This window comes from Gymnodraco acuticeps, unplaced genomic scaffold, assembly GCF_902827175.1.
Source record: "Gymnodraco acuticeps unplaced genomic scaffold, fGymAcu1.1, whole genome shotgun sequence".
In the NCBI taxonomy this organism is placed as follows: Eukaryota; Metazoa; Chordata; class Actinopteri; order Perciformes; family Bathydraconidae; genus Gymnodraco; species Gymnodraco acuticeps.
In genome coordinates, this window is record NW_022990398.1 from 442,904 (window position 1) to 462,685 (window position 19,782).

General features: G+C 41.6%; 1 protein-coding gene across 2 annotated transcripts; it reads right to left on the reverse strand.

Annotated features, from left to right (window-relative positions):
• Positions 1–21: 21 nt before the first annotated feature.
• LOC117551722 (lebercilin-like protein) lies at positions 22–18,711 on the reverse strand. Of its 2 annotated transcripts, XM_034224699.1 has the most exons (10): positions 18,582–18,711; positions 8,354–8,541; positions 7,708–7,973; positions 6,368–6,610; positions 5,434–5,571; positions 5,287–5,356; positions 5,107–5,198; positions 4,801–4,912; positions 878–943; positions 22–548 (listed from the first exon to the last, which is right to left on the reverse strand). In XM_034224699.1, the coding sequence occupies exons 2-10, from the start codon at positions 8,520–8,522 to the stop codon at positions 184–186; spliced, it is 1,521 nt and encodes a 506-aa protein (XP_034080590.1). In that variant the 5' UTR covers positions 8,523–8,541; positions 18,582–18,711; the 3' UTR covers positions 22–183. The 2 variants fall into 2 exon arrangements, with proteins under 2 accessions (XP_034080590.1, XP_034080591.1); XM_034224700.1 differs by lacking the exon at positions 878–943.
• Positions 18,712–19,782: the final 1,071 nt, after the last annotated feature.

Consider the following 19,782-nt stretch of genomic DNA (forward strand, 5'->3'; position numbering starts at 1 on the left):
CAGATCTATCACAATGAACTGTTTGAGTCAAACAATCGTTTATTCAGAGAAATATGTCACAATAGAGGAAACTCCCAGCTGTACAGTTTGAATGGTTCTTACATTTTTGAACCCCGGAATCAGCGGCTTAGCCTGGACTGAAGTGCTCCTGATGAACCTGCTCGTTGTGTTTCAAACTGCCCTCTACTTGCCCTGAGGGCTGCCTGCTACACCCTTCCTGGATTTCCCAGCAGGTAGACAGAGTTCAGGACCCCCCTCGCCGCTGAGGGTCTCCATCGGGCTCTGATAGGCACTGAAGATGCTGTAGGCCGGTTTTCCAATGTGCATGTTCTCAATAGTTTGTTTAAAAGTGTAGCTGCTTCTGATTTTGGGGAGCGTGTATCCTTGTCGGTCACCTCCATTAGCATTCAGAGATTTTTCCAGAATGTAGGATGTCTCCTCTGTTTTCCGCTCCTCTGCTGATGCCTCAGGGGCCTCGAGTGCCTCTTCTTCAGCATAGTCTCCCTCAGATAGATATTCTTTGCCCTCATCTGCACTACTCTGCTCATCTGAAAAACAAATAGGTTTTAGACTTTATTTTTCATTAATACTGAATGACCTTTGTGTTGTCTTGTCAACTAAGCAACTGATGTCCTCCGGGTTCGTCTATTTATAAAGCATACAATATATAAATCACCTAAATCTGTAACCCTTTTTAAGACTACCTAATCCCAACTTTTACCACACGTTTTCAATAGATTTAGAAAAAGACCACAGATGCTGCACATTTGAATAAAACCCTCATGATTCAATGAGTGCTGCAGCACGTCTTGACCCTCTGTCTGAAACCAGAGCTCAGTCTGCTCTGATTGGTTATTGGCTAACATTAAGTACTCACCTGCACATTCTTCTGGTTGATTCTCCTCTAATGTGAGATTTGCAGAACACTCTGACTTTTGATTTTCTATGATCAAAGATAACAAAAAAGTGTTGTTAGGCCAGAGATGGAAGAAGTACTTTTTTACTTAAGTAAAAGTAGCAAAACTAAATTGTAAAAGACTGTTCTATAATCAAAGATAACAAAATGCTGTTTAGTGTGGATTGTGAGGTAGTACCACTATGTTTTTCGATCAAGGGTTATCAACGGGAAACCGATTGACTGTCCACGCCGAGTAAGGATCCTTGCCCCAGGTGAAGGAATTCAAGTATCTTAGGGTCTTGAGTGAGGGGATAATGGAGCTTGAGATGGTACTCATTAAACTGAGCGCCCTCCAACCTAACAAGGCCACTGGCCACAACAATATCCCCTCCAAATTCCTCAGAGACACAGCAACCGCCATCTCACCAGTCATAGCTCACATAATTAACCTCTCCATAAAACAGGGAAAAGTACCCAAAGACTTCAAAATTGCAAGAGTAACTGCACAAACTCCCCCCCTGCACAAAAACGGCAGCAAATTGGACCCAGGCAACTACCGCCCTGTTTCTATACTTACCTCCATCTCGAAAGTCATGGAAAAAATAGTATATGAACAGGTCGAAAAGTACCTCGCGGAAAATAAACTAATCTATGAATTTCAATCTGGTTTTAGAACATCCCACTCCACTGACACATGCCTTCTTTATTTGAGCGACCACATCAAACAAGAGGTGGACGAGGGCAAGTACTGCAGCATGGTGATGCTGGACCTACAAAAGGCTTTCGACTCTGTCAATCACCCCATTCTGATTGACAAGCTAAAAGCAATTGGTTTTGATAAACTATCGGTGAGCTGGATGCAATCCTACCTGGAGGGGAGAGAACAGATGGTGGAGGTAAACGGTACTCTGTCCCCCCCCTCCCAGTGAGCTGTGGTGTTCCACAAGGAAGCATATTAGGTCCGTTACTGTTCCTAATTTATGTAAATGACATGTCATCAGCATGTGACTGCAACTTGTTCCTGTTCGCGGACGACTCAGCCCTGCTGGTCTCTGGCAGGAAGCAGGTTGTAGGTTGAAAAAACCCTCAGCTCCGAGCTCGGACAGAATCTGCACCTGGCTCGCCTGATAATAAATTATCATTACACCTGGGTAAAACAGAGTCCATTCTCTTCGGTTCGAAACATAATCTCAGCAAATCCGACGACTTCTCAGTTGCAGTGGGCGACATTATTGTCACAAGTAAGAAGGAAATTACATACCTAGGATCTATTCTTGAGGCAAACCTCTCCTGTGACAAAATGGCATCCAATGTAATAAAAAAAGTCAATCAAAGAACTAGATTCCTATACCGGATCTCCTCTCTGGTAAACAAAAACACCCTGAAAACTCTGGCAGGAGCACTCATTCAAGGGTACTATGACTATGCTTGCACGTCATGGTACCATAGCACCTCCAAGGCGCTAAAAATAAAACTTCAAACATCGCAAAATAAACTGGTCAGACTACTGCTTGACCTTTCATCTAGAACCCACCTCACCTCTGCCCACTTTGACAACCTAGGATAGCTTAGAGTAGACGACAGAGTACAGCTACTTGCAATGGGACTGGTCTACAAGATCCACTACACCTCTATGGTACCCATGTACATGTCAAAATTCTTCCCAAAGGTCAAGGAATACCATGATCATAACACCAGAGGGAGCTCCACCAATCATGTGAAACCCAGATTTGGCACAAAAAAGGGGGAATACACGTTTCGCAATTATGCCACATCAAGGTGGAACGCTCTTCCCACAACTGTAAAGGAAAGTAAAACTATACTTACCTTCAAAACCTCTCTTAAAGAGCACCTTTCGGGGGAGAGCATTGCAAAACTGGCCCCGGTAATGGTACAAATCTCAACCTGTCGTTCAATGGACAGCTTCCCCCCCCCCATCTATGTATATACTCGCATTTTAGACTCTGTTACTAACTGTATATCTGTAGACTTGGTATGTCTTAAATGTCCGGTTAGGATGTATTAGAACGAAATCTAAAATGAAAATTGTAAATAAGCAATCTGTATGTAAAAAACCACCTGTATGTAAATTGTAAATAAGCCATCTGTATGTCAAATATGTATTATATGTCTTAAATGACATGATGAATTGGAAATGGGGGACCCTGATGTAAACAAGACGAAAGTCTTTCTCTGGTCTGCATCCCCTTAACAATTGTATGTTTTGAGCTGTACTGTACTGTACCCAATATACAAGCTGTTAATAAACTTTTCAATCAATCAATCAATCAATGGGCCGGAGAATCACAGCAGTTGGAGCTGCCAACAGCTGACCCCAAAAGCAAAGCTCTCAATCTACCAGTCCATATTTGTTCCTACACTGACCTATGGTCTAAAAGACTGCGGATCAAAGCGGCTGTAATGGGTTAACTATGGAGGCCGGCTGGCATCTTCTCTTAGGGGGAAGGTGAGACTTTGGCTGCTTCTCAGGTCGATTAAATGAAATCCTTGCTTCCCTCACTTGCGTCGTTTCCCTGCGTCTAGTCCCTCCCACCAGGGAAGCATGGAGGGACGCAAGGAAACCACGAGAAGCAGGGAAATTAGTTTTAAGAGCAATGGGACGTCCTTTCCTCTGGAGCGTCACGTGAAGCAAGCGACGTCCGTTTGTGATGACGCTGCACAGCTGATCGTCTGACAGCAGCCAGCTCTGTCCCCGTTATTTCCACAAACACCCCCGCCTCTGTTAGTGCACATTTACTGACATAAACATTAGTATCATCTGTTGTAGATCCAAATACATGAAATAAAATAAGAAGTAATTATCCAAAAAGATAAACGCCATTCTTAAAATGTATTTAAACGAACAATAGTTTGATTAATATTGATTAGAGTGCAGTGCACAATAGGAATACAATTATTCAGAGATCAAAAACAGATATGTTATCTATCAAAACCCAGTTAGATTAACATTCATTGGACTGCACACTTTGTTTGTTTGTGTGGAGCAAATTCATATTTTAAAATAGCACTTAATGACTGACTGAATGGAAATGACAATAAATGAAAATGTAAAACGAAAAAAGCGATCATGAAAATGTTTCCAATAAATGAATAAAATGATTTTTGACCACTTTGTTGTTCAGATATATCTCATATTTGTAACTAAATGATACAGTAATTGAAACAAAACACGGTATAAACTGAGGAGTGAGTCCCGTGAGGTTCATGTATTTTCTTCACTCCGCTGGGGTATTGCTCTCATGTCAAGAAGCATCAGATCAGTGCATGCACTGCCTCGTCCAATCAGTGAGCGATACACAGTAAGGGGGCGGGGTGAGTATCTGAGGATTTCATCGGAGGATGGTCTGGTGGTTCCTCGGTTATCGCTCCTCCATGATCGCTCCTCGCTCCTCGGTCCTCCGGCAGAAATAAGAGCCATGGGACGGTACTCAAGATGGCGCAGGCAAATCAACTTCCGGTGAGACCGAGGACCGAGGAGCGAGGAAATGAAAATAGTCGACCTGAGAAGCAGCCTTGGGAGGGCTCGGAGTGGAGCGGCTGCTCCTTCACGTAGAAAGGAGCCAGTTGAGGTGGTTTGGGTATTTAGTAAGGAGGCCACATGGCAGCCTCCTTAGAGAGATCTTCCAGGCACACTGGCACAGGGAGGAGACAGAGGGGCAGACCCAGGACCAGGTGGAGGGATGTTATCTCCACGCAGGGGAGCACCCTGGAATCCCCCAGTCAGAGCCGGTTGATGTGGGCAGGGAAAGGGACGTTTGGCGCCCTCTGCTGGAACTACTTCCTCAGTGACCCCAGATAAGCGGTAGAAGATGGCTGGACACATGTGCATGTTTACGTTGTTTGTTGTGATGCTGCATATTCAACATGAATGAATTGCTCACCTGCACAGGTCTCAGTTTCCTCTGGGTGATTCTCTTCGAACGTGAGATCTGCAGAAAGACCCGTCTCTGGATTGTCTATAACCAAAGACTCCTCTACTGGATTGTAAGGACCCTGAAAGGTATACAGAATCTATATGTAAGATAGTAAAATAAATTCATAAATTACATAAGTCTCCAGAAGTAAGGAAACATCTTGTAAGGTCACAACTACATTCAGCTTATATCAACAAGTTAACTCTAGCAGATGTAGGAAAACGAGTCAAATGTTGTGAAAGAAATCCAGAAAATAAATGATTTGAGTCGTACCTGCTTCTCTGTATATTTTAACTCCAAAAGAGTCCCAGCTGCAGAGGAGAGACGGACTAATGGATCCGTCTGAACCATCTTACTTTTGCTGCCTGTTAAAAAGAAAAGACTCTTAGAGAAAAAACGTCTAAACTTAAACAAAGTAAATACCAGTCAGAGCAGCTTGTTGGGTTTGTTTACCTTTTGTTGGAGATCCTTTCAGGAATCTATGGGAGTAAATATTGTGTGTTTCCAGTTCTCTCTCTCGATCCTGCGAAGAGGGAACAAATGATATCTGTAGTAGTCAGTAGGACATGTCTAATGCTGAAACAGCTGTTTTTCACTTACCTGGATCTCTTTGTTCAGGTGATATATTTGCTCTTGCAGGTAGCCGGTAATCTTCTTCGCCTCGTTGATCTTTCTTTGTGCGGCGAATATTTGGCGGTTAAATGAGGCCTGGCTCAACTCAAGATTCTTCTCCAAGTCCTGAAATACAACAACAACAAAAACCAGGGCATGACAAGAATGATTGTTTTATTTTTATTTCACAATGACATATCCAATCAATCAATCAATCAATCAACAACTTTATTAATCCCGCAAGGGGCAATTGGTTATGAGCAGCAGCTTATGTCATGTACACAGGCAGGAATATCCATTGTATTAAAGGATTTTCTATTATTTATTTATTTCAGAGTAGGTTTAAACATACGAGAGATTTGTTCTGGTGTATAGTAATGCATACATTAACACAGTAAGAGAGGAATATATTGTAGGAAAGAGCAAAGAAATTATAAAAACTATAAAAACAAATTGAAATATTTACACACATATAAATACACACACTAGAATGAATGTTGAGAGCTTTGCAGATTTAAAGCAAGGTGGAGGTAAACAGAACATGTGCAAAATATAAAGGGAATGGTGCAGGACCCAGTGTTAAAAGGAACAAGATTTACTTGCATGATGTGCATACATTATTTTCCTTTTGCTCTTGGATTTGAGTCATATGATAAGGCCTGTCTCTTTGTTGTACTTACAAAGTCAATACATTCAAAGTTCAAGGATTAAAACCTTTTTTTACTTTTGCGAGAAGAGTGCCTTTCAGCTGCAGCATAATCATATAGATTCCCATTTACATTCCCAGGTATTCAAATATAATCCACAGTTGTAGGCTGTGATCATGGGTGCTGTCAGGAGCTCTGCAGTGACCCTGGACTACAGTTCTGACCTCTGATCTGATCTGTCTGTCTGTCTCTCCCGCCCCCCTGCCCCTCCGTACCTGTATCCTCCGGTCCTTGCTCTCCAGCTGAGCAGAGGCCCTGTCCAGCCTGAGGGAGAGCTTCTCTCTGGGCAGCAGGCTGTGGTCCTGGCTGAGCAGCTGCAGGTGCTGCAGACTGGCCTTGGTGCTGCGCAGATTGATCTCTGTGCTCTGGAGCTGCCGGGCCAGACTGTCCCGGCAGGCGCGGGTCTCACTGAGCAGCTGCTGCAGGACCCGGGCCTCATTGCTGTGCTTGGCGAGGATCTGGGGATGTCACCAAGAGGACCGATAAGACGTTTTGGTCACATGTTTTTCATTATTCAAATCTGATCAATAATCCTTCTGTGTAATCAAAAGACTATTGGTACATAGGTAGACATGCTTTTTTTGGTAATATATACTGCAGTTAAACAGTTCTGGAGACAAGTGATTGACATAGTATCATGTTATTGAAAAGGCTATTCTTGCTGCTGAAATGTACAGGTATAAATAGGCTTCACTCAGAGAACTTGTTTTTACTAACTGTCCATGAAGTCCACACTGAGCTGGAAAAAGGGCATTCAGTTACGTTGCTTCATTTGCTCTGAACCAGCTGCAATATGAACTGAAACTCAGGGAGCTGGTCCCTCGAAACAGATTTAAAGCTCTTCTTAGTGACCGCAGAGGATGACTGTCTGTAGATGATGTATGGCGGCGTTTCTGATAGTGATATGTTCTTTGTTCTTGTTAAGGTTCTTGTATCTAGGCCAGGACTCTCTTGCATAAGAGATCTCAATGACACTTCTCCTCCTGCTTAAATACATACCATGTTTTCGCTGGCTAAACTGCTGCCAAAAAGAAATCCTCATCACAAGGTGGGAACACTCACATACTATATTTATAAAAAATGGATATTTTCCAACTCATATCAGAACCTTGTATCCCCTCTGTAAACAATGCTAAGGGAGAAACCCTCGAGAACATTACATTAATTGGAGATTTGGAAATGTGTAACATTGCAGGAGTTTTACTTGTAACAGAGTATTTTCACACAGACATATTATTACTTTTACTTCATAATAAGATCTACTTCCACCTAATGCAATTAAGTGTACAAAGATCAAAGGATATATCAAAACAAGTTTGGATAATTAATTGTTATTATTACATTTGTGTGAAGAGATGAACTCCTAATTGAAAACAAACAACATCTACAATTTGTGTGGAAAGGCAGGATGGGTGTCGCTAATGTCTTCTTTCTGTATTTACACTAATATAATATGTATCTATATGTTTGTGACATCTTGTTGAGATGACTGGAAAGTTTAATAAGAAGTTGGTTAAAACAAATTCAATACCAAAATGGACAAAAACCACCCCACCTGTGAGATGCTGCTCTCAGAATCCTGGAAGTGCTGCAGTGCCACCGTTTGGCGGTGCAGGAGGCTCTTCAGCAGCCGGGTCTCTGTCCGGGCTGCGCTCAGCTGCTGCAGCAGATCCACCACGCGGCTCGTCAGGTCCCTGATGCAGGTGGAGCTGGCAGACTGGATCCTCGGTTGCAAGACCTGCGTGGTCTTGATCGGGGGCAGCTTCAGGACGTGGCGGTTTGCATTCTGATTGGTCTTCTGCTTCTGGGGCTCTTTGTTACCTGAAGAGAAACATTTATAATAGTGAGAATTAAATTCAATACAAATAAACAACAAGTCTTACTACACAGGTTATAATAGTAATAATAATAATACAAATAATAAAATATATATATTTTTAATAAATAATAATGTAATTTTTAAAAGTAAAATAATAATAAGTAAAAATAAATATATATATAATAATAATAAAGCTTTATGGCACTTTTTCTTACACATTATGCAGCAAAACGTGCTCTAACAATATGGAACACACAAGTTAAACAGGTGTATTCAATTCAGGTCACTTAAACCTTTTAGCATTTATGCAGCATATATGGAAGGAAGCTGTTTTGGTTACCTTGCTTATATGTGATTTAAAATGTAATGTCAAAAGAAATACCTTTTTGTCTTCGGTGTTCATTTGATGTCTTGACTTCCTGGGTTTTGTATGTAAGCGAGTCAGCCTTCTCTTCACAGTCAGTGCTGCAGCTCAGAGCGTCTCCATCGCCCTCCTCCCTGAGAGCGAGGAGGACCTGCTGCATCAGGCTCTGCTGCCGCACACACGTCATCTGCTCATCTGCTCACACACTGAGAGAAGAGGAACAGTGAGGAAGATAGAGGGGTCTTTCACAAAGGGAAAATTAAGTAGATAATTTAGCATGCAGTCAAGGAAGGTATGGAAGTCAATAAATGCACTGTAGTTTAATTTTTGCATTCTATAACACTTTACACTTGTACACCATTACACTTCAGAAGGTACATTACATGACATTGCATTTAGCTGACGCTTTTATCCAAAGCGACTTACAATAAGTACATTCGACCAGGAAGACACAACCTTGAAGAAAACAGAATCATATAAGTACATCAGGTTTCATAGAGCCAAACATTTCAAGTGCTACTCAACTGGCTTTAGATAAGCCAGTCCTTTATTAGTATATAAGTGCTTTGTTAATAGTTCTATCGCTCGAAGTGGAGTCGAAAGAGATGAGTTTTCAGTTTGCGCCGGAAGATGTGCAAGCTATCTGCCGTCCTGATCTCAATGGGGAGCTCATTCCACCATCCTGGAGCCAGGACAGCAAACCCACGTGTTTTCGCCGATGGGAACTTGGGTCCCCCTCGCAGCGAGGGTGCAGCGAGTCGTTCGGCTGATGCAGAGCGTAGTGCACGCGCTGGGGTGTACGGTTTAACCATGTCCTGGATGTAGGAAGGGCCAGATCCATTCGCAGCATGGTAAGCAAGTACCAGTGTCTTGAAGTGGATTCTAGCAGTTACCGGAAGCCAGTGAAGGGAGCGGAGGAGCGGAGTGGTGTGGGAACATTTAGGAAGGTTGAAGACCAGACGAGCCGCTGCATTCTGGATGAGCTGCAGAGGTCGGATGGCACATGCAGGTAGACCAGCCAGGAGGGAGTTGCAGTAGTCTAGGCGTGAGATGACGAGAGCCTGGACCAGAACCTGAGTCGCTTTCTGTGTCAGCTGGGGACGTATCTTCCATACATCATGTTATTTTGACTTTTGGGTTACTCTACTTAAATAAATAGTTACACCTGGAATAAATTAACTTCAAGCTACCCAACAGTAAATACAATTATTCAAATTAGTTTAGTTACAATAATAAATTAATAATATAATCCAAACATATAAAAAATTATGTTGGAATGGGCCTATCAACACAGTATTTTTACTTTTGTTACTTTATGTTTAATTTGAAGCCAATACTTTTGAACTTTTACCAAACATTGTGAATAATGGACCTTTTCTTGTAACAGATTATTCCTTTGGTATTTCTACTTCTACAACAATATCTGAGTAGGCTACTTCTTCCACCACTAATTCAACCAATATACAAAACAGGGGTTAACAAACGTATTTGTTTTTCTTTGTACCGATTTAACCTAAAAATAAACCAGCTCCATACCTTTTATTTTCTGTCCTGGTCCACCATGAGCACCTGCTCCACACAAACCTATAGCTAACCTATTGTAAACAATGAGTTAGATTAAATTAATAGCAGATTAGCGCCGAATTACATTAGCGCCGTTACTAGAGCGGTTGTCTTGGTAACCCGCGGTGAAAATGAAAAATAAATACTGTAAAATGGAAAACAAAGACAAATAGGCCTACTATATAACAATAAAACATATTGTTTCGTAAACTAGAAAAACGACTGCAATGCTTTTTTGGCTTTTCAATTATAAAACGGTCAAAGGATATTTTGAGCGATCCGAAAAGACACTTGATAGATAGGCCTAAAGGTTTTAAGATATCGACGGAAAATACAAGCGAGAGGCCGTAGACGTAGAGTCAGGCTTAAATGTCCTCTCAGAGCCGATAACACCAGTGTAAAAGACGGTGGAGTGAGGGCTTTCCTAGTTTGTTTAAATTAGGATTCGAATTTGACGGCTCAATAACTCCAACAGAAACGATATCAAAACACAAAAAAACGTCTCTTAACAACCATAAGGAAGACAGGGAGGTTCAACCTAATTTATATCAAAACAAGCCGATACACACCGTCCACAGAGCTGCAGCTTCTACCTGCAGCCGAATGCACATCCAGGACTGTGTGTGTAGCATTATTTTTCATTTATTGTCATACATTCTTTTGGGGATTTTAGTTTTTTTTCCCTCTAGTTATATGAATAATTTATTGAAATTGAGCATTTATCCTATTCAAAAAGTCTTAATGTTTTCAATAGCTTCCATGCCAAGTGAAGGGTGTTTCTCAATGTCTCGGAAGGATCCTTCAGAGCCACTATTTCAAGGATGCTACGTCATCGAATCCTGCCGAAGGAATGTTCCAATGTCCAGGATCCTTGGAATTATACCGAGGACTGAGTCCTTCGTTGCGGGAAATTTCGAGGATGCACATGTGTATCCTCCGCAGTCTTAAAAGCCCCACAATGCTTTGCGCACGGACCAATTTCCAAAATATTTGGCGGAAAATGGCTGAATCCAGGCAGTAGGCCTACACATTTAAATGTAAGTATGTTCAGTGGCGTAGTAAATGTGCACATGACTTGTGTTTAAAGTTTATAGTCCGTTTGAGTTTTGCCCACGTGAGCGCAAACTGTATGGGATTAGTTTTGTATCATAAAGATAAAGCAACACTTTCTCAGAATAAAGCAAAACTATGAGTTTAAAAGGAAAAAAAACTGATTCAAGCAAAATAAAATACATTTCAAAAATAAAACTATAAATTGCAAACAAATCATTTGTGTAATCATGTAAACCAGGGGTATTCAAATAAAATTCAACAAGGTCCAGTTAGAGAAAATGTCCCCATGCAAAGGTCCGGAACTTCAAAATGTCTAACTTGCTTTATGAATTAGTGTGATATATATTGAAGTAGCCTGTAGCTTTATCAACATCTGCATGTAATCAACAACTGACTGCCAATCAAATAAAGTACAATTCATAAACAACAATATGTATTGTCAATGAACATTGAACTATACAGATATAGGCCTACAGTAAAATACTGTGGATATGTGTAATGTTCCTCTCGGGCTGCATTTCAAAATAAAATAGAGAAAATAAATAAAATAGCTTTTGAAAATGTGTGCATCTTAAAAGTACTTAATTTTAGATGAATAAAATAAAATGTAGCAGCAGCTTGAGTTTCCCTTTTTCTTTGTTAACCGTTTCACATCATGACTTAACAGTTTCAGATGAATATAGAACAATATCAGTCTTTACACATCATAACAATTGAACAGTTTTAAAGTTTCTTTTTCTTTCCCTCTTATATTGCAGTCCCTCACTCACTTTTTTTTTATTCAGTGCGAGAATTGAGCTTAAGCTTGTCCTGCCAGGAGTTTACATTTGGGCTGAAATGGTGTCAGGGCCATTCTCATACACACATGCAGGTGCTCAGTGGTTAGCCTGCCCTGGAAAGATATTTAGTTTTTGTGACCTCAGTGCTGACTTGAAAGGGAATGTTTGGTCAAATACTTTGTGTTTTGTCTCATAGTGGCGTTTTAGCACTTTTAATGAGCGCCACGGTCTCTGAACAAATGAGACACACTTGCTCTGTGCTCCCAGGATGAACATGAATGAGTCCGTCCACTCAGGGTTAAAAGCTCTGTTCTCACTGTCCACTTTCCTCTTCTTGGAGAGCGACATGTGTAATTATTTGTCTCACCCTGTCTGCCGCTAACACGCATGTTCACTCTCCTCTCTGCTTCTCTCTCTGTATCGCTAATTATTCTCTTCACTCACTTTCCTCTCCGCTTCTCTCTGCCGCGCTCTCATCTCTTCTTCTGTGTTTCCCTCCCTGTATCGCTCACTCGTCTCTTTCGCCCCCTGTCGGCAGCGGTTAAAATAGAATCGCCCCGTCAAAATTGAAATCCCCTATTAATGTATTGATATTGATTATAGGTCCGGGTCCGTATAGGTCGGCGTCTGGGTCTGGATCCGGACCGCGGTCCTCCTGTTGCCGACCCCTTGTAAACTATAAGTCTTTTTTCTTTGTTTTAACATAGGTTTTTGTTTGCAGTTCTTGTTTCTTCTTTCTCAATGATCAGACTTTTGCTCTCGCTGCAGCTCTCTCATTTGCGCTTCTTCACTTTTTGTTTGAGATTCTGACACAAACCCCCCCAACCCAGTCTCATAAAAAAACGTGTAATAACTACGTTGGTCCACAACGTAGGACGTAGTATTTCTACAAAAACGCCTCTGAAATTGTAAGATCGCTACGTTTTTTTTCACCATTCATTCCAATGGCTGGCGTCTGTCACGTGATCTTCACATTTCTCCCTGCAGAAAAACAACATGGCCGAACTTCGTTTTATTCTCGGTGCCTATTTTAAAGTTAGTTTGGCCATTAAAATGCGTTTTGATGTAATTTGATGCGAGGAATATGAGTTGTTATTTCAGATTATGTGTGCAGTGGATGTACATGATCTTTAGTTTGCTAGTTATTACGAAGATTACTTCAGGAAATTGTGTCTATACAACGTTTTCATTGTCACCAAGGTGGTTGCTAGGGACGCTGCTATCGATATTATTTCTGTTATGTTGTGTAACAGTTTAATGGTGTAATCTTTATTGCTACCCCCTTCCCCGTCAATGTATAGTGTTGGTCCACAGCGCAAACGTATTAGTTTAACAAAATCCGCATCTAAAATTGTGGCATAGATACGTTATTTAGACGCTTTAGACATTAAGAAATATAGAGTTGACTGTTGAGTTGCTCAGTTTTTTTAGATTGTCAATAATATTACTGTATAACTAATATCTCAGGTTAAGAGGCACATTCAAATAAAGATTGGTCTTTAAATACATTTTGTCTTTTGATTTGTTTGTCTAAAGTCAAGGATCTAGAACTGGTACTTAGTTTTAATGATACAGTCTGGTTATTATGCTGTTTGGAGGAGGCCTCACAGGTAAGAGCACTAACTAGCTACCATCACATGTACCTTAGCTTCACTTAAATGTATTAAACGAATAATTAAGTGATATCAAAATATTATTATTATAATATTATAATAGTCTTATACTCCGATTGCCTTTTACACTGTTGAATTGTATTTTTAGTCTTGTATGTGTTTAACAGAGACATATGTTAAAGGTCCCATGTCATGGCCATTTCTACTGATCATAATTCCATTGTTGAGGTCTACTAAAATAGATTTACATTGTTCAATGTTCCAAAATCACATTGGTTTCTCATACAGCATCTCTGTATATTATGTGTATTCACTCTCTGTCCTAGACACCTTGTTGGAGGTCCTGCCTCCCCCCTCCCTATATGAGCCCACTCTGTTCTGATGAGTCCACCATCGTTACAGCGGAACATCAGTGATTGTGTTAAAATGGCGTTTGTTAGCAACCAGAAAATTACACCAGTAATGACAAACAGATGAGTATGCTGCGTGGAGTCTGGGTGCCGTGTTGGCGGGACGTTGCGGGGCTCGCTGCTCCGCCCTTTGAGGCTTGAGGAGCGGACAGTGTGAGCTGGATTACTGGTGTCGTTTCCTGGTTGCTGGGTGGGGTCTGCGAGACACCGCGGAACTCAGCCTGAGCACACTGTGAGTGTGTGTGTGGAAATCCGCGGAGCCGTTACGTCACTATGACCATTACGTCACTATGACCAGGAAGAAAAAAAATGGAAAAAGAGAAATCTCCAACGAGACGTTCTGGGGCAGCATAGACAGGTCTTTTCTGTGTTAGATCTTTACTCGCTACAGGGTGTACTTTGAGGGTTTGTGACTCTGCAGACCGTTTACATGCATAAAAACCTTCATAACACACAAGGGGACGGATAATAACCAGAAAAGCATGTCATGGGACCTTTAAGGATTTATATTTCTGGAGGGCAAAAGGAAGTGTAAAAGGGGTGTAATGGCAATTTCCTGTTTCTATGTCCAATATATTTTTGTCATTACGTCACAGAAGGGCTGAAGAGTGATCCAGACGCAGACACAAACAGATGACTTTCCGGTCCTTTGTTGCAGTTTATAATGAGGTTTATTCAGGGTTTACATACCAGGGTTTAATTGTACAGTTTAGTTGTGTGGTGAGCATCTGCTGGGCTGGTGGAATCGGTATGCTCTCTTCCCTCTGTGTCCTCCTCTCCTGTCACCTATGACCTTTTTATATACACCCGGTGCAGCTAAACCCCGCCACCAAGTGTTCAAAAATAATATTGCACTATACATATAACTTAAATAAACTGACACACCAACAACACCCATAAAATGGCTCCTACAAGGGGGATATGCAAATGGTTAAGGATGAGGGGGTTTTATGGTTTAATGGTGGGGATGTTTAGATCAGTGCTTCTCAAAGTGTGGTCCGTGAGCGCCCTCGAGTGTTTTTTTATTGGTTAAGTGGTCCTTGGTATGAAAAAGTTTGAGAAACACTGGTTTAGATGATGCCTAAAGGAATTTAAGGGTGGGACCAGTTGGCTATTCTCTACTATATAGTGTAACTGTAAGCTGTGTTCTGCAGAACTTCTCTATCCTCTGAGGATGAAGTAGCTCTGTTCCTACATTTGGGATCGATTTCACTTATATATTGAATTTCTTTATTACTTTATTAAATATAACAAAAGACAAACTTTGGCCATCATTTATCAGTTTCTCTTAAGAATTTTCTCCACACTCGGTTAACCTCACACTTTCTGCATCCATTCATTGTGCATGTGTGCTAATGTGTCCACTGTCACTCTTCTTCCAATTAACCATCCACAAAATTGTTTGTAAACTCATGAAGAAACTATTTCTGGCTCAGGTCTCAGCAGATCTTCCACCAGCCTTGTCAGCCTCACTAGACTTTATATTCTCACTGCAAAGAAAAGCGCCAGTAAATCCCTGACTGTGTCCCCTCACCTCAGACAGGTTCACTTCCATCAGCATGAGCCATGTGCTACCTGAGAGCTGACTTAATGTCATGGTAACAAAAGAAGTATGTGCTCCTAATGAGCTGTGACAAGCTCAGTGGAAGAGGTGCTGACAGTAATGACAACAGGAAGATTTCTAACCATGTCACCATCACTGCACATTGTGACACAAGCTTCCTGGATGTATACCACTGGTTATAATAATACTGTATATAATACAGGTCGGGATGTGATTCCAAAATATACTTCTCTTAATGCCCTCAATTATACATGTATACAACTCTGACACAAATGGACAAAAAAACATTCTCAAAGTTGATTAAGGCAATATATTTGAAAAGGGATGAACAGAACTCTCTTAAAACAAGTATAATTTTCCTTATAAGTGAAACGTACACCATATGATATGTTGCTGTTGAATGAATCCTCTCTTTCTATCCTTGTCCTTGGCATCTCAAACAGGTACTGTGTAACATCATAGGTTGCAGCAGTTAATTCTGCTGATTGGTAGTGAGTAGGTGAAGTAAAGGAAACATCGATGCTCATGTATGTGGGGTGATGCCAGCCCAGAGGAAGTGTTATGTGCTGGACCAGATGCATTCTTTATAAGTGCTTCCCTAAGAGCAGTTTAATCAACTGGCAGTTAAATTCCTGCTGACCAAACCTCTACAGTATGCACCAAAAGAGCAGGGCAGGAGTCAGGGGTTTGCTGAATTACCATGGATGAAGTCGAGCTGACACAAACGTACATAGCATGAGTCTTGTAAGTTGTATCATTATCGCTCAGCATGTGAACACCATACAATGGGAAACTTCCATTCTTACTAATGGCCACTTCACGAGTTTTCTAAGTAAAAGAAGTCAGATTAAGTGGAAATCTATTAGAAAAGTACCCTACTTCTCACTGAGTTATTACCTCAGTAAACATCTTTTAATTAGTTTATCGTTTTAATCGCTTGTATCTTCAAGTCTAAATTATTATTCCATTAGACTAAAATAGATGAATAAAGCGGAGTATGCTGTGTAGGGCGTCATTAACCCATCATTGTTCAGCATTCTAAAAACAAAATAAACTAAGATGTTAGCTTTTAATTTCTTCACACTTAGTAAAGTTTAAAGCATAATTTTTGCTAAAATCAGCTTCTCAATTACTATAAGAACTAGCGTAAATTACAAATACCGTTTTCAACCTACAGTAGCTAGAAAAGCTAATGCTTACGTAAGCTAACTTTGCGACCTTGCTCTTCCTTAGCTAGCTCACAATGACTTTCCTCTTTTGTAGACATTCTATATATCATTTTGTCAAGGCAGCAAGCATATTTGAGGGCAATACAAACAAAAGAATATCAGTGAATAATGCCTTAGATTTATAAATAGCTAAAAGCAAGAAACAGAAACAAACTGACAGGACAGCAGTGACATTTCTGCAGTGTTTCACTGCAACAGAGAAAGCTAGAGGGGCGGGCACCTCAATTATTTAAAACCTCAATTTAAATTCACCCCTGAAAAGCTGGTGCACCTGAACAAATACTTGGTACTCAATAGAGCCAAACAGTCTCTGTAAGCTCAAATAGATCAAAGATGAAAAACACTCTTGCAGTGTGAAAAGACACACACACACACACACACACGCACACGCACACGCACACACACACACACACACACACAATTGTAAATTGATTTCCCTGTGAACATGATTCCTGTGTGTTTATAGCAACAGCACTGAAGCAGCTCCTTAGGCCAGAAAGCACCATAGAGAAACCCAGCCCAGAGTGAGCGTATGTCGTAAGAGATTTGGCATATTCCAACACTTTTGATTTAATCTGATCACATTACAGAACAAACTATTAAGAGCCCAGAAGCTCTCTTCACAAGCCCCATCATTAGACGGCTGCCCCTTAGCGCTCTAACACTCTCACTGAGCTGTGTAATCGGGCTCTGACACAGTTGGCATGCAGAGAATTACAAGATAGATTCATGACGTCGGAAAAGCTGCAAACTGTTGAACAGAAGAAAAGATAGATGCCTAATCACCGCACCGCTGTGGCTCCTAACAGCCAGGTTTCATATTAGACAAAGCCCCAATTAGATCCTAACTGTCCCAGGTGACGGCTCCCATAGCAACAAGGCTGGGATGTCTGCGGTTTCACAGCAATCTCTCACACCACAGTCATATTAGCATCTTGCAATATAGTTCTATAAACCTTAACTTACTGTGAGCTAAAGTTTCATAAAACTATCTGTCAGCCTCTTGCAGGCCCACCACAACCACACTGAAAATATATAATAATATTGTGAAACAAATTAGTTTGATTCTTAGTATATAAAAGGGTCATTTTTAGTAGACACACACAAACACTAACATGGAAAAGTTGGAATACTGAGCACAATATTTATATAAAACCAGGGTATTACATCACACTCCTAGAAAATGAAAGCTATTTACTGCAGTTTGTTTGTATCTCTAGCCTTTAGTTTACATTAGCAATATGACAATAATGACATAGGATATGTCATACATTAACTGGCATTAGTGGTCTGAAATAAAACCCTCTGTAGTTCCAGTTTATAGTTGCGGCAAATTAAAGAACTCACTAGAGACCTTTTTCTACAACATAACATTTTGTCTCGTCAGAAGAAAAACACAGGCGAAATAAATGTGCTTACGGTCGGATGTCTTAGTAACACCAGAAGTCCCAATGAGCCTGGAACTAGCTTAACTAAATGGAAAGCAGTTGTTTACAAGAGCAATTACACAAGCACTTTCCATGCTATGACATCCAAAAATGTCTGCTGTGAAAAAGCTCTATATGCTATGTTACACTCCCACATTGCAATCAGTGAAACTGTAATCAAGACAATTTGAAACAGCTGGTAAGAAAGAAAAGCTGTAGCTCCCTTTTGAGAAACATACTGTATCAGTTATCCACACTGAAAGGGACTACTTTACTAAGAACAATTAACAATTTGCACTGGTGCTGCCTACACAAGTGTTACATTCATTTAATTATTGTTTGCAGTGCACCAGTAACTGTTTTCTCATGTGTTTTTGTATAATTAAACGACTACAATCTGACTTCATGCGAAAATGCATCATTGAGTTTACAGTAGGCCTATTACTGTTTACTGTCATTGTACTCATGTACAATGACAGTAAACAGTAATAGGCCTAACTTTCTCTGCTTACCTTACCTGTCTTGTAGTTTAGTTGATTTATATCATAGCATATTTAAAAATATTCACACTTTGTCACATCAACCCCACGGGTGTAAACAAACCTTACCTGTGTGGTTTTCTGTCACTACAGGAATAACTTCCCACATTACCCACAGACAGGGGCGGCCATTGGGAATACCGGGAGTTCTCATTCATAACACTCCGTTCGATGTCTCACTATGGGATGCGCCTCATCGCGGAGCAAACAGAAGCATCAATCTCATTACGCCAATCCTGATTGGCTGGTGATCTTGACGTTAACGTCAGGGAATCACCCCCTATAAGTAGCTTGCGCTACGACGCATGCGTCATTCAAACACCTCTTCTCGCTTCAGAGCACATCTCTACAGTAGCCGGACAAGCTTAACAGTCCACAGACTGAACCCAAATCCAAAACATTTCGGTCGACGGGTGCTCGCCGGCTACTCCTTCTGCTTCGCAAGAAGACGGTAATACTAACGCCAGTTAGTATTAAAATCGACCTCGCCGTTTCTTTCCCCGGAAAGTAAGGTAAGTTTTTGATTTTTCTCAAGCTAGCTACGCACCTGTTGCTAGCTAGCTTCCCCTTACTACCGACACCACGGTAGCGAGGACGCTTTTCTTTTTCTCTCTCACGGAGGAGAAAAGGATTAGAAGTATATTGACACACCAGTCAATATTCTTTGAGAACAAAGGACCCACACCGTCCCTTTTTCTCCGGATTAAGGACGGGTTGGTAACACTTTTCTCTCAACGACGTACCTGTTACGAGCGGGTCCTCTCCACGCCACGAGGCGAACAAGATGGACGCCTCTCCCCCTCACACCAGAGGAGTCAGGGACTCGGAGGCTCGGTCATGCAGCTGCGGGTTGAAGATAGCAGGCACAGACTCACACCAGATCTGCTCGTCCTGCCTCGGGCTGGAACACGCCCAGGAGGCTATCGACAACCCCGGCTCGTGCGGGCATTGTGCCCGTTTCACCCGAAAGAGCCTCCACCGACGGCTAGCACACCAAGCTAGCTTGTTGGAACAGGACTCCCTCATGTCCACTGATTCGCCGTTAGGCAATCAAGACACGGGGGCGTCCGCCGCAGAGACCGAGCCCCTCACTGTGTCGGTCTAGGGCTCACTAACAGCGGCAGCTGCGGAACCGGGATCCCACGCCGTGTCAGGCCGGGACCCGGTGGCGGCAAGAGATGCGGGAACGTAGCCCCACGCCTCACCAGGCGGGAGCTCCCGGCGAGACCTCACCATGGTCTCGCCCGCAGAGGATGTCCTGGAATTAGAC

Coding starts and splice junctions, on each gene's coding strand:
- LOC117551722 (XM_034224699.1), bottom strand. CDS start 8,522: ATGACGTGTGTGCGGCAGCAGAGCCTGATGCAGCAGGTCCTCCTCGCT. Junction 5,357..5,433: donor ACCTGAACAAAGAGATCCAG/GTAAGTGAAAAA, acceptor CCCTCTTCGCAG/GATCGAGAGAGAGAACTGGA. Junction 4,913..5,106: donor TAAAATATACAGAGAAGCAG/GTACGACTCAAA, acceptor TATACCTTTCAG/GGTCCTTACAATCCAGTAGA.